This window comes from Conger conger, chromosome 3 (assembly GCF_963514075.1).
Source record: "Conger conger chromosome 3, fConCon1.1, whole genome shotgun sequence".
NCBI lineage: Eukaryota > Metazoa > Chordata > Actinopteri > Anguilliformes > Congridae > Conger > Conger conger.
In genome coordinates, this window is record NC_083762.1 from 65,837,867 (window position 1) to 65,850,514 (window position 12,648).

A 12,648-nucleotide genomic window follows, 5' to 3' on the forward strand; every position below is an offset into this window, starting at 1 on the left:
CCGATCTGTCAGACTATTATCAGACTAATAACAGAAATACTCAAAACAGTCTTGAGCTGTATCTTTCGATCTTTAGCAGTTGGGATATGTGCAAACACTCCTGTACATCCCTGAACATTTCCAACAAAACATGTTATCAAGCATACAGCCACACAAAAGACATCATTGTTGTATCCAGCTTTCTGCTCTACTTTTGATTTTCTTTAATTTCATTGTCTAGAAAGAAAAGGTCCAAGCTAAACTAATGAGGTAATGATTAATATTTGTTAATATTTTTTTAGTTTTATGCAATATTTATTTGCACACACATACACATACACCATATTCCACACAATATTATTTCTCCCACAATGGCTGGAATATCACTTTTAAAAGATTTAAATAGAAGCACAGAACTATTATTTGTAAACAGTACAGTAAACAGGTCATACATAGATTTCATTTTGTGATGATTTATTATTGTACACTGAATAACAGGTCAGACTTCACATTTTAAAACAATATCCAAATGCCACTAATAAAATTCAGATACAACAGTAATGAAAAAGTGGAAAAAAATGCTAATAAATTACTGCTGTTTTTATAATTAAGAAGTAGGAGCTTTTCTATGAGGATCTTTATCGCATGCTTTATGAAGATACAAAAGCAATAATAATAATAATAATAATAATAATAATAATAATAATAATACACAAAAGCTTTTATGAGAATAGATAAACTGACTAATTCTGATAAACTAATTCTGTTTAATGGTAGTCTAATAAATCTGATAATAAAAACCACATGAACAAATGTTTCTCAGACTCAAGCAATGCTAAATCTATATAGAATTTACAAAATCAGAACTGTCCAAAATATAACAATTTAACCATCTCCAGTTTCCAGAAGAAGATCAAAGAAAACACATTCCCTCAAGAGTTTCCCTGCCAGCACTAATCGCCCCCCCCAATTCACTTATACACAAATCCTTGAATAATTCAAAACAATTCAAATGAAATCTTCCTATCCTAATCACAAAAAAAGACGTGATCAATCATAGCAACAGGATATTGCACTCTCGGCTACTGCAGTTCACTGACCTTTTTAAATACAGTGCTAGAAAAATATACTGTTCTAACGTCGGAGCTTTAGGGAATCTGCAGAATTACAGTCTACACAAAGACATGTAAATGCTCTCCAGCACTGCACAGTTCTGCACTGCGTACACAGCCGTGTGCTAGCTGGGATGTGCGATTGCTGGGAATGAGCCTGGTGACATTAGTGATGGCCCACTGTTGCTGGGAAGCGAGACTGTCAGTCAATGGCGTGAGATCTGGAGCAGCACCGTGGGCGGCGGATGCTCCTGAACATGGCTCTGAACGGGTTGCGTCGACGCCTCGTCTTCTTCTCCTCCTGCTCCTGCCCGCCCACGTCCGCCTCACCGATGCTAGTCTCAGCGACCACTTCCTCGTCTTCGGCCTCGCCCACCTCCTCCACCACGGCCACCTCTTCCTCCACGTCCTTGTCCCCGCACACACCCGCCTCACTGGCCGCACCCTGCTCAACGTCCTTGACCGCCTCAGTGGTCACGTCTACCTCGCCTGCCACGAGCACCTCGCTGGCCGTGGCCCCTCCTTCTACTCCTTCTACTTCTCCGCCATCGCCGCTGGGCGCAGAGACAGGCTCAGGAGGTGAACGAGGAGGAGGAGGAGGCGAGGAGGCAGGAGGTGAGTCCGGAGGAGGAGGAGGTGGAGAGGCAGGAGGTGAAGGGGAGGGAGGTGGCTCTAAGGGCGGAGGTGGAGGCGAGGAATGGGGTGGAGAATCGGGAGGGGAAATGGGCGATTTTCCTGGCTCCTCCCCCTGCTTCTCCAGGTGTTTCTGGATGGCTGTGCCCAGCACCTCCACCTCCACTGCAGCCCCGTACACCTCCCAGGTCATGCCTTTCTCATCCCAGCGGACCTGCTGCACCACCTCCTGCTGGGCATCGCTTGCCTTCACCGTCCCCTGCTCCGTGGCCCTGTCCGCTCCCTCTACATCCGCCTGCTCTGCCGCCCCTTTCACATCCACCACCTGGATCTCAGGACAGGGGGGTTCTGGGACTTTGACGGTGGGGGTGAGGGGGCTCATGGGAGCCGTGGCGACGGAACGGTACAGGGGCTGGGGCTGCTCGCCAGGGTCGAGCCCCGCTTTCCGGAAGGAGTAGGGGAAGAAGTAGTCTCCTGAGCCCTGAGGTGGAGTCATGGGGCTGGTGGCAACTGAGTGGCAGGATGGGGCCTCCAGGCTGGACTGTGTCTGCATGTGATGGTGGTGGGGGGGTGGAGGAGGGGCAGGGGAGAGCAGGGGCGATGGCAGGCTGACTGTTTTCTCTGCAGCTGCGTTTTGGGACTGTCCTTCATCAAAGGTGAAGTCCTCTACAGTGAGCTGCCTGGCCTCTCCCAGGTCATAGTGTCCCCTGCCACTACGCTGGTTCCATACACCCTCAGAGTCATTTCTATCAAGCTTCATTTCTGTTGGTGCTGATCCTCTTTCTCTGGAGCCTCCCTGTGTAGTGACTGAGCAGATGGCCCCGTGATTTGTCAGTGAAGGGCCTGGTTGCCCAGTGCCCACATTAACGTCACTCTCGACACACTGGTCCCTCGTTCCGTCTGCGGTTTCCTGTCCTGGAGCGGGGCCGGATGAGCTCAAGGTCATGGCTGAGGGCACCTCTGAGGGCACATTCTCAGTGGTCTTGTTTGATTCCGCTGGTTGTTTGGGCCCCTTGTCGAACCTGTCTCCCCCCACACCCCCATGTGCCTCGTGCAGTAACCCTTGCTGGCTGCTCACAGTCTCCGCACTCGTGACCTTGATCTCAGGACAGGGGGATTCTGGGACTGTGATGGCGGGGGTGAGGGGGCTCATGGGAGCCGTGGCGACGGATCGGTAGAGAGGCTGGGACACCTCGCCGGTGTTGAGCCCTGCCTTCTGGAAAGAGTAGGGGAAGAAGTAGTCTCCAGAGCCCTGAGGTGGGGTCATGGGGCTGGTGGCTACTGAGTGGCAGGATGGGGCCTCCAGGCTGGACTGTGTCTGCATGTGATGGTGGTGGGGGGGTGGAGGAGGGGCAGGGGAGAGCAGGGGCGATGGCATACCCACTGTTCCCACCCCTACTTCCGCTGCAGGTGCATTGTAGGACAGTCTGGTCAAGCCACAGACTCCTGTTACCTTTTCCCTTGGCTTGTTGGCATGATTCTCTACAATGCCTGGCTGCACATCCTCTGTCCCTTCCTTCTTCTCCTCGGCCACTGTTTTTCCCACGCTTGAGCCGAGCGTGTCTCCAGAACATTCCGCTTCATGGTCAGGTTTGGCGGGCCCTGTGTCATCCTCCTTCCTCTCCTCGGACTCAGAGGAATGGCTCTGCAATGGAGTCTCTCCCTCGTCTGACTCTTGACTGGTGGAGTCGTGGTTGGTCACCAGTATGGTTGGTTCCTGGTTGACCACGGTCATGCTCCTCCCAAATGTCTGCTGTGTATTGCTGTGTCCCTGATCGTTGCGTGCGGGAACCTTCGAGAGCTCGCTGGGTGTGTCGCCGGTCACTGGAAAAGCAGGATTGGCCTGCTGCACGCTGTCCTCTGTGGTGAAATGTTCTAAGGCTTTTTCTTTGTTCACATCTCCGCTGGGTTGTTCTGCATGCTTAGAGGGCTGGGTAACCCCATCGCTGAATGTGTCACCCACTGCCCTTGACGGTGGGGGCCTGGTTTCACTGCCCTCACCTGGGGCAGGTTGAGACCGTTCACTGTTGGAGTTCACCTCACGCATCCCTGCTCCCTCCGGTACTTGATTGCAGTGCCGATCGAGACTCGGTCCACTCGCGGTTATAGTGGGACCTTCCATCATCTCCCCACCCAAATCCCCACAAAATGTCTGCCCTTCTGGTATTCAAGGTGCCAAAATTTCACACCTCAGCCCTTTGGAGGAAAGGGGGGGGGGGGTTGGGGGTGGGGAGAATGGGTATCTTTCCAGATGTACAGTTACCTGCAGGACATATTGAGAGGGAAACACAGATGCTGGTATCACTGCTCTGCAAAGAGCAGATTTCCCCTATTTACAGCGGAAACAACGGACACACTGTTCAACATCTCAGCCACTAATTATGTTGCTTCATCCAAAGTGACATCACGTGGGTCTGAGAAGTAATGGGAATGACAGGATGAGGTACTGACTTCCACCAGAGAAAATTGAAATGCCACGTTATGCAACAAAGCAAAAACAAAGCAAAGATAGAACATCAAGAAATCTATAGAGAGGACAAGAAAGAACTTGATCTGTGAAATAACAGCACATTACACACATCCACACAAATTCACCTGTAAACATTCTGCTTAGGAACAAACTAGAATGCATTAAAAAGTATTCAATTCAGTTCCAAACCAAGCCCTGCAGTGAATCATCTCATTCTTCCTGCATGATTACACTGAATATTATATTACCCACTCTCATGAGAGATAACAATTCAACATTACATTTATTTGCATTTCATACCTAATAGAATACAATAGATGTGATTTCCATTAGTTAAGAATTATTACCAGAGGAGCACTTTGGAGAGGGCTGCCTCCCTCAATTAAAGAAGGAATAGATCCAGTTTGCAAATGCATCCACTACGCTCTCCATCCTAAGCTATAGGCAAAATAGAAACAGGTTGTAAAAATGCTTTCAGAGGTTAGTGCCATGGAAACCATCCACCATATGTTCCTCTCGTTCTTCACAAGCGAAAGAGCATCTCGATTGCCCAGAGTTCTTTTAAAAAAGCAAAAACAAATATAAAACACAAGGGGGTATTCACAAATGCACCAACAACAAAAAAAAATGTTTGACCAAAGTTATAAAGCAAACACACTCATTTGAATATGAATCAATGAAAAATACAAACCATTGGACGTACTTAAATAGATCAATTGCACATACCTCCACAAAAGCTCAGCGCTGAGAGTGAAGTCAGTCCATTTGTGGGGTAAAGCCTGGCTGCTCCTGCCTTGCGTTCCTGGGGTAGTTTATCTGCGATCGCGGAGAACGTCTACCCGTGCTTCTGCACACAGAGCGCCTGTGCAGTGAGGTAGGGTTAGCACCACAAGGATCTTTCTGAAAATCCTTGGATATTGCTGCGGGTGAGAGCACTGAAAGCCTCTGGTTTTTCCGTCTCCCTGGAAACTGGCTGCCATCCTGGCAATGTGCAGTGATTGAAGAACAACAGCCCTCTCCACTTGCCTACACTACACTCAAGGTAAACGGTGCACGCGTGATCGTGTTGCCGAGAACCTGCTGTATCTGTGTCAGAAAATGTCGGTTAAATGTTCATAAGTGATGATAAATTATTGGCACACATTTTGTTCGCCGGTGATGCATGCCACAAATCGGAGGAGGGGCTGGAAAAGAATGCTGTGGGTGAATTTTTAAAAGCAGCGTCAAGAATAATCGCTACTGATGATGACAGTCCCTCAAAGTTGTAGTGTAAATGGGACAGTTTAGCTTATGTAAAGACTTTCAAGGTGAAACTATATGTTAATATATTGAGCATTTTCATAGTTTTATATGTTGATCACATACACTCAGTGACCACTTAATTAGGTATTTATTGGAGTTATCTCTGTTGCTGTAGCCCATACACATAATGTTTGATGCTCTTCTGCATACCACTGTTGTGATGTGTGGTTATTTGAGTTACTATCGCCTTCCTGTCATCTTGAACCAGTCTGAACATTCTCATTAACAAGATGTTTTTTCTCCCGCAGACCTGCTGCTCACTGGATGTTTTTAGTTTTTTGCACTATTCTCTATAAACTTTAGAGACTATTGTTCATGAAAATCCAGGAGATTCTGAGATACTCAAACCACCCTCTCTTGCACTGACAGTCATTCAACAGTGGAAGGCACTTAGATCACATTTCTTTCCCAATCTGGTGTTTGGTCTGAACAACAAATGAACCTCTTGAGGCAGGGGAATATATGGTGTGAAAGAACAGATATACACCTTTTGGATGTTTGGAAAGAATCACAAAGCTCATAGCAGACTACAGACAAACAACATAATCAGCGAACATGTATGTAACTCCACATTTGTGTGTAAAACAAAATTAAGCTGAATAGTGCCAGAAGTTGTTTCAATTGAAACATAGTCTGTCAAGCCTACCGTTTTATCTTGCTGGGATTAATTTTAGGCACGGTACCATAATACAGATTGGAATGTAAAAACATAAACCAGTATCCTATACACTGTGGCATGCCAATGGAAAGATAAAAATACCAGTACCACTGCACTAAGGGTTTGACAGCCTGCCTGTCACCTTGTGCTGTTTCACCAAAAAATTAAACTATCATGCGATTTCAACGAAAAGCAGTTTTTATGCTATTCTAAAAATACACCCTTGTTCCATTAGCCTTGGGATGGCAAAGCTGCTCAATGTTTCAGGGAACTGTGCTTGCGATGTCAAGGATGTGGGTTTGATTGACTCGGCTGGTGTGCTGCTGTTCTAGCACTGCTTTAATGAAATATCCATGTATAAATTATGTGTGTGTATAAGTAATCTTGATAAGTATACATTTAAAATGTTCTTGCGATACAACCTGTTTGGGGATGAATCGGTTGGAGAGAACCTTAATGTCTCGACAGCTGTGGGCAGATGCCATGAGACCCAAACACAATCTTCCCCTAAAGGCACTTTGGGCACAACTGTTTTACATGGCCATTTATTTATATATTTTTCTACCCTTACGCAGGCATGAATTTTACAGACAGTGAAATCAATCCAAACATGGTAAGGAGTACTGCGCATTTGTTAATCACTCTGGATAAGAGCATCTGATACATGCCTTACTGTAAGTGCAGGAATTAAATAAACATACATATGATCACTAATATCACAAAGAATGTGCATAATATTTACACAGACCAGTCACAATCTGAGTCAGGCAATGGAACTGAAGGCTGGGAGGACAGTAGAGACTGCCTCTATTTTTTCCTAAGCTGGAATTTTGAATAATAATAAAAAAAAAACATGCAAAATGTAGTTATAAATGTAGCAATATTTCAATGAATGTGTTCATATAAATAAATAATTCAACAACGTATGATTTCAGAGGTCAGGGAGCAGGGGTGTAAAATGTTTTGTGAAAAGGGTGGGTGGAGGTTTTTCTTTTAGCCCAGCACAAAGACCTTGAAACGTAGAATCAGGTGTCCTTGTGCTCGTCTAGATCAAAAACCTGCACTCACACCGGCCCTTTTCAGATAAGCTTGGACACCCCTGTCACACAACTAGAGATTGTGCCATTTTTGTGCTTTTGTTGTTTTGTGGTCTGGTTGGTTTGGTCTTTTGCTGACACAGTACAGTAGGATAAAGATAACTTGCTTTCAGTTGTAATCAGAGGCATTTTGCGTTGTTGGTTCTGACAAATCTCAGAGGCTAGGCAACATTGAGAGCTGCATGTTCTGTCAGCTGCGTTCACATCACCGGCTGCACTGCACGCCTCCACCAATCCATGCCTGCCTCAGTTTCCTAGCAACCAGCCTTGCGAAAAGTAGGTGACTTAGTCTTGGGAGAACACTACGGGTAAACAGCTGAAATCACACCAGCGTTTAAAAAGCGTGTAGCATTGCCGCTGATTTCACTCTGATTGCTGATGGATGATTTTCATCCCACGCAAGTCAGACTTTGTGGCCACAAAACAATTCACAATTTTATGCAAAAACGATTATCAAGGAGGAGTAGACTAGAGGAGGTATTAACAACAGTTGGAGCACGTGTATTTTTGGTGAATGAGTATGTGTTGACATAGTTTTGACATCCTGAGTGAATTACAGCACCTAAATGTGTATAGGTAAAAATCTTTTTTTAAATATGAAAAACATATTATTTCATCAATTATGTAGTTGTGTTTGAATCAACTTCCTCGCTTCATGGGCATTGACAAATCTTTACATTTTGCAATGATTGGTATGGTTCCCTAGCCGTGCATAATCACAGTCTTATGCTCATGGAATACACTTGGAATACACTGCTATGCATACATGGTACGTTGAGAAGTTTGTTAACGGAAGGAAAACATTAATGCCTGTTTCCGTGTTAGTGACAGCTTTGTCTTACTACACTGGCCTCTGATTGGTGCCAAGGATACCAACTGTCTGTTGCCATGGCCTGTAAACTACATAGTAGCAAATTGCTACATGAAGGGCATGCTTAAACACACATTTTAATTACACCCGTATTCCACAGGAGGCAGAAAGGAAGTCGATACGTTAACCTCATATTTGTGTTTCATACCTTGCGGTGATATGAAGTGATGTGAGTTTTGTAGTCCCTTTGAGCAGAGACAGGTGAAACCTGCTCATTAGACTGTGCAAATAAAAAACATTCCCATGATAGTGGTAGCTTCTTAGCTGCCATGTGAAGGAGTAATTACAGGACCTTCTGGGAGGAACATTGTCTGCCTTGTAAAATTATTGGCTTTGTGATGGAGTTTGGTAGCAGAGCTATATCAAGACTAATGGAGCAATCATCGCCCATGCACCTTCCCTCGATCTCTGAGTAGGAAGAGAGGTCTAGGCTATTGACTTCATAGACGGAATCAAAGTCATGGAGTCAGTTGGTATCTATACAAATGCAGATGACTGCAGATACAATTGGGCGACTCAGTTGCCAGTAATTGAGTCCATTTATACTGGAACAATAACATAGACTCCTAGCCCACACACACATGCACACACACACACACACGCATGTATGCACACACACATGTCTTTTTTCCTGTGTTGCACACTTGGGTGTATTGCCTGGATTTCACAAAATGTCTCTTTGGGCCCTGAGTTACGTGTTTATCTGAAATCCTTTGAGATCACCTCATATAAAATCTGTTGTTCTGGCATGGTTCCAGTAAATATGGGATTTTAATGCATCCCCACATGCAGCTCTGTTTGCGTAGCAGCAGGGATGCATAAATATATTAGTTACTGTGCAATGTGATGGGGCTGAGGAAGAATCTCAATCTGATGAAAACAGGAGCACAGATAACCAGTGGCTGAATGCATTCTACCGAAAGATTTTTTTTACAGTAGTGCTCAGCTTTTATTTCTGTAGGGCCTTGCAAATGGAGTGCCTCTATTCAGAACAACCCCCTCCCCCAGCAGCTAGTGCTTAATGTTCAGTGTCAGAAACAGAATGAGAATATCATACACACCCACACACACATGCATGCACGCACACACACACACACACACACACACACACACATACACACGTGTGCCCGTACATGTATGCACACACAGATACATATATATATGTGCATAAGTGCATGCACTCATACACACACATACACACATGTGTAGTTGTATGTACACACATGGCTGCCACACGCACACACACACAAACACTCGATCGCACACCTACTCAAGAGAGCTGGAGGCCATTTAAAAGCCCTGTAGTTGGATGTTTGTGCTGCTGCTGGATTGAATGTTGGCTGACTGTGTGGGCGGAGGGCACTCCTGAGACTCTCCAGTATTAGCCAGGCCATTCAGGGGAGAGAGTGCGAGCGTCTTTGTTTTTCCATTACGGCTCACCTTCTCTCTTACACTCAATCTGCACACTGGCTCCTGTTTACCCGTTAGAACCCCATGTCAGAGACGACAGGCCCTGCGCCTAGCGACACACCGTACGGAAAATGCAAAAGGCAGCTTAGAGCAGGTTTACTAAATGGCAGGTTCTGCTCAGATGCCACACGTTTCTATGAAGAACCCACGCAGAGCCAGTACAAACACCAGAATGGAAACCATTTTTTTTTTTTAAACATTTTTTTATAGATCTGTTTCAGATGCGGCAGGCCAATTATGTTACTCCCACGTGAGCCGGCCAAACTCAGCTTTGGCAGGAAACAAGTTAAACACTTGCAGAAAGTATTATCTCTTCAAATGATGTAAATGGACAGTTTTTGCAGTTAGCTCATTTCTGTCAATCCTAAAAAAATCCAGAACCAGTACAGTCGGCTAAACCATGCTCGTTCTTCTTCCCAAGAATTCATTTTTTGGGGAAATAAACGTTTTTTGTGATGATATCTGAAATGTAACAATGATGTACCTCTTCAGTTAAAAGGGTTTAAAAAAATAGCTTGTAGTATTGGTTTGCATTGCATTCCATTGTGACAGGGGGTGGCCCTCTGCATCTGTCACTGATAAATGATTCATTTCTCTAGCTTTTTATAGGAAAGCCGTCCTTTGACTCAATCATAGACGAGTGGATGAATTAACCAACACATTGACTGAATAATGACGAGTTCACAGGAGAGGCAAAGTCAAGATGGTGCTGATGACAATCACATCCTGTATCTAAAAGGCCTGAATAGAATTTAAATAGAGAATACTTCTAATACAAATGTGAGCAGCCATAATATGTTTGATATTTTAGTGCAAACTATTGGCTGTGCTGTTGGCTGAAAGTGGTGACATCATTGGCTTGTGTAGCATGGAATATCAGTTATGATAATATATTTTTAATCAGACTCCCCGAGGCTTGTTTTTACAATCCTATATTTCTGCTTGTATTTCACAGCCATTTTAATTCAAGTCCTTACCCTGGAAATGTCAACTCCAGGCTTTAATTAACACATAAAATCTTATAAGCCATTTTAGTCCCTGCTTCACCAAAATTAATTTTATTTACTTATTGATTTTTCTTTTTTTTACAGAAGACATAATCCTTGAGCAAATATTTCTGTCCTGCTAGTTGATTTGTAAAAAGTCAAAAGAAATTAACTTGGGAACATGGGTAGGCCTTTTAATGCACTGAGTAATCAAATAGGAATCCTCAAAATGATAATTCCAGGGATTTTTACAATAAAACAGAAGTATTTTTTGAATGGCTTGGCTAACCAATCAACTATAAGCAAGACAATCAAGACCAGGTGTAAATGGACAATTTAGTTGCAATTATGGGGCTAACACCACCTGGACTTTCAAATAGTGAATGAATAATGAAAGGATGTCTCATCTGAGAACTGCAGCACGATGTGCCTTGTGGTGATGTAATGGGTCAGCTGACCCTACGATGATGTAACGGTGATGCAATGTGGCTCCTGGGCCAGTTGCCATTGCTCTGGTTACCGTCTGAGTGATGCAGGCGTCACATGGGCATATCACATGACGCTTTTGTGGTTGTACTTAAGAGGAGGAGTTTAGAGCAGAGGTGTAGAGCTCTGTTTCTGGAGGGCCAGTGTGTGCATGCTGATTTTGGTTCCAACCAATCATTCTGCCTTCATTTTCATCAGCTGATCTCACCCGTGCTCGTTCACTCCAGTATTGGACCACAGAGAAATGTTTTCTCTTAGGATACACGTATAGTGTGCAGCAAATGAAAATATAAAGGTTTCTTAAAATAAAATTTTTGTCATGATTTGATTTGATAATTATGCACCAAAGTTTAGCGCATAATAGCCTGAAGGTCTGCCTTTGTCATGTTCCCCTGGTTTAAGTGAAGCCTGTGGTATTGACCAAATGTAGAACAAGTCTTAAGAAATCATCTTATAGATAAATTCTTATTAACCAAAAGTGAACAGGTGTTGTCAGATATTGTTTTTTTCCAGATGGTGCAAAGAAGTAGCATCATCATATTTGATTATCTGTCCAGCATGTATATACATTTCAATAAAGCATTCAACAAGGTGAAATCATGGTAGAAAAACACCCATATCCAAAGGAAATGCTTACATTTTCAATACATCACAATGTCAAAAATAGAAGTGCATTTGTATATGTTGGACAATTGTAAATGTGTGACAACATTTTGTTACAAATGTTTTTGTATTTGAATACATTTGACCAGGATTGTTAATGTAGGCTTGTTGAATGTGCACAGTGTAATGCTCTCTCTATCTCACACACTAATGAATGCTTGCAGTTTAAAGTTGAGTTTAATGCTTTTATCAAGTTTTAATTCTCTGTTGCATTCATGAGTATCCTGCGTGTGTTTACTACAATAAAGTAAATACACACAGGATTGGCTACTCCCCAGATGGCAAAAGACCATTAATTCAATGTTGGATTTCTGTCAGAATCCTCACTTTTGTTGAGGCTAAAATTTAAATTCCTACTCTATTGAATCAATATCGATAGTTTGTTGTTTCTTCGACATTGAGCACCATAATTGAATTAAACTAGATATTTAATTCTATTATCAAATTATTATATTTTTTAAATAAAAGCCAGAAAAAAGAAAGTTACTGAACAAATGAATCGAAACTAAAATTACAAAATAACTTTAGACTTGCACTTATGTGCAGAATCAGGGCCACCATTAAGGGAGGTCAAGGCCAGGAGAGGGGCCCAGGAGAACCGATGAGTGATCAATTGACGTGCAATATTTGAAAATCTATTTATTTCCAGGTTATTTTCTAGTTTATCAGACTGGTAAAAGTCAACACTTGATTTAGCCTTTACCTATTTTGTAGAAATGGTTTTATCTGCTACGCAAACTCATTCACAATTGGCACAGTAGCAAGAGTAACCCACCTCCAAACGCATTTCCCATTTATAGCAGCATGATCTCAGCTTTCCACAGACAAATTAACTTGTTTAATAATTTTAAAAGGCTACCGTGTGTAGCCAGTAGAGCTTATATTTTCTGCATCTAGGCATTGATTCTACCACCCTATCAC

General features: G+C 43.5%; 1 protein-coding gene across 1 annotated transcript; it reads right to left on the reverse strand.

Moving 5' to 3' along the window:
* Positions 1–436: 436 nt before the first annotated feature.
* LOC133124849 (G protein-regulated inducer of neurite outgrowth 1) lies at positions 437–5,314 on the reverse strand. The gene is made up of 2 exons (XM_061236381.1): positions 4,921–5,314; positions 437–3,987 (listed from the first exon to the last, which is right to left on the reverse strand). Exon 2 carries the CDS (start codon positions 3,847–3,849, stop codon positions 1,294–1,296), a length of 2,556 nt encoding a protein of 851 aa, XP_061092365.1. The 5' UTR covers positions 3,850–3,987; positions 4,921–5,314; the 3' UTR covers positions 437–1,293.
* Positions 5,315–12,648: the final 7,334 nt, after the last annotated feature.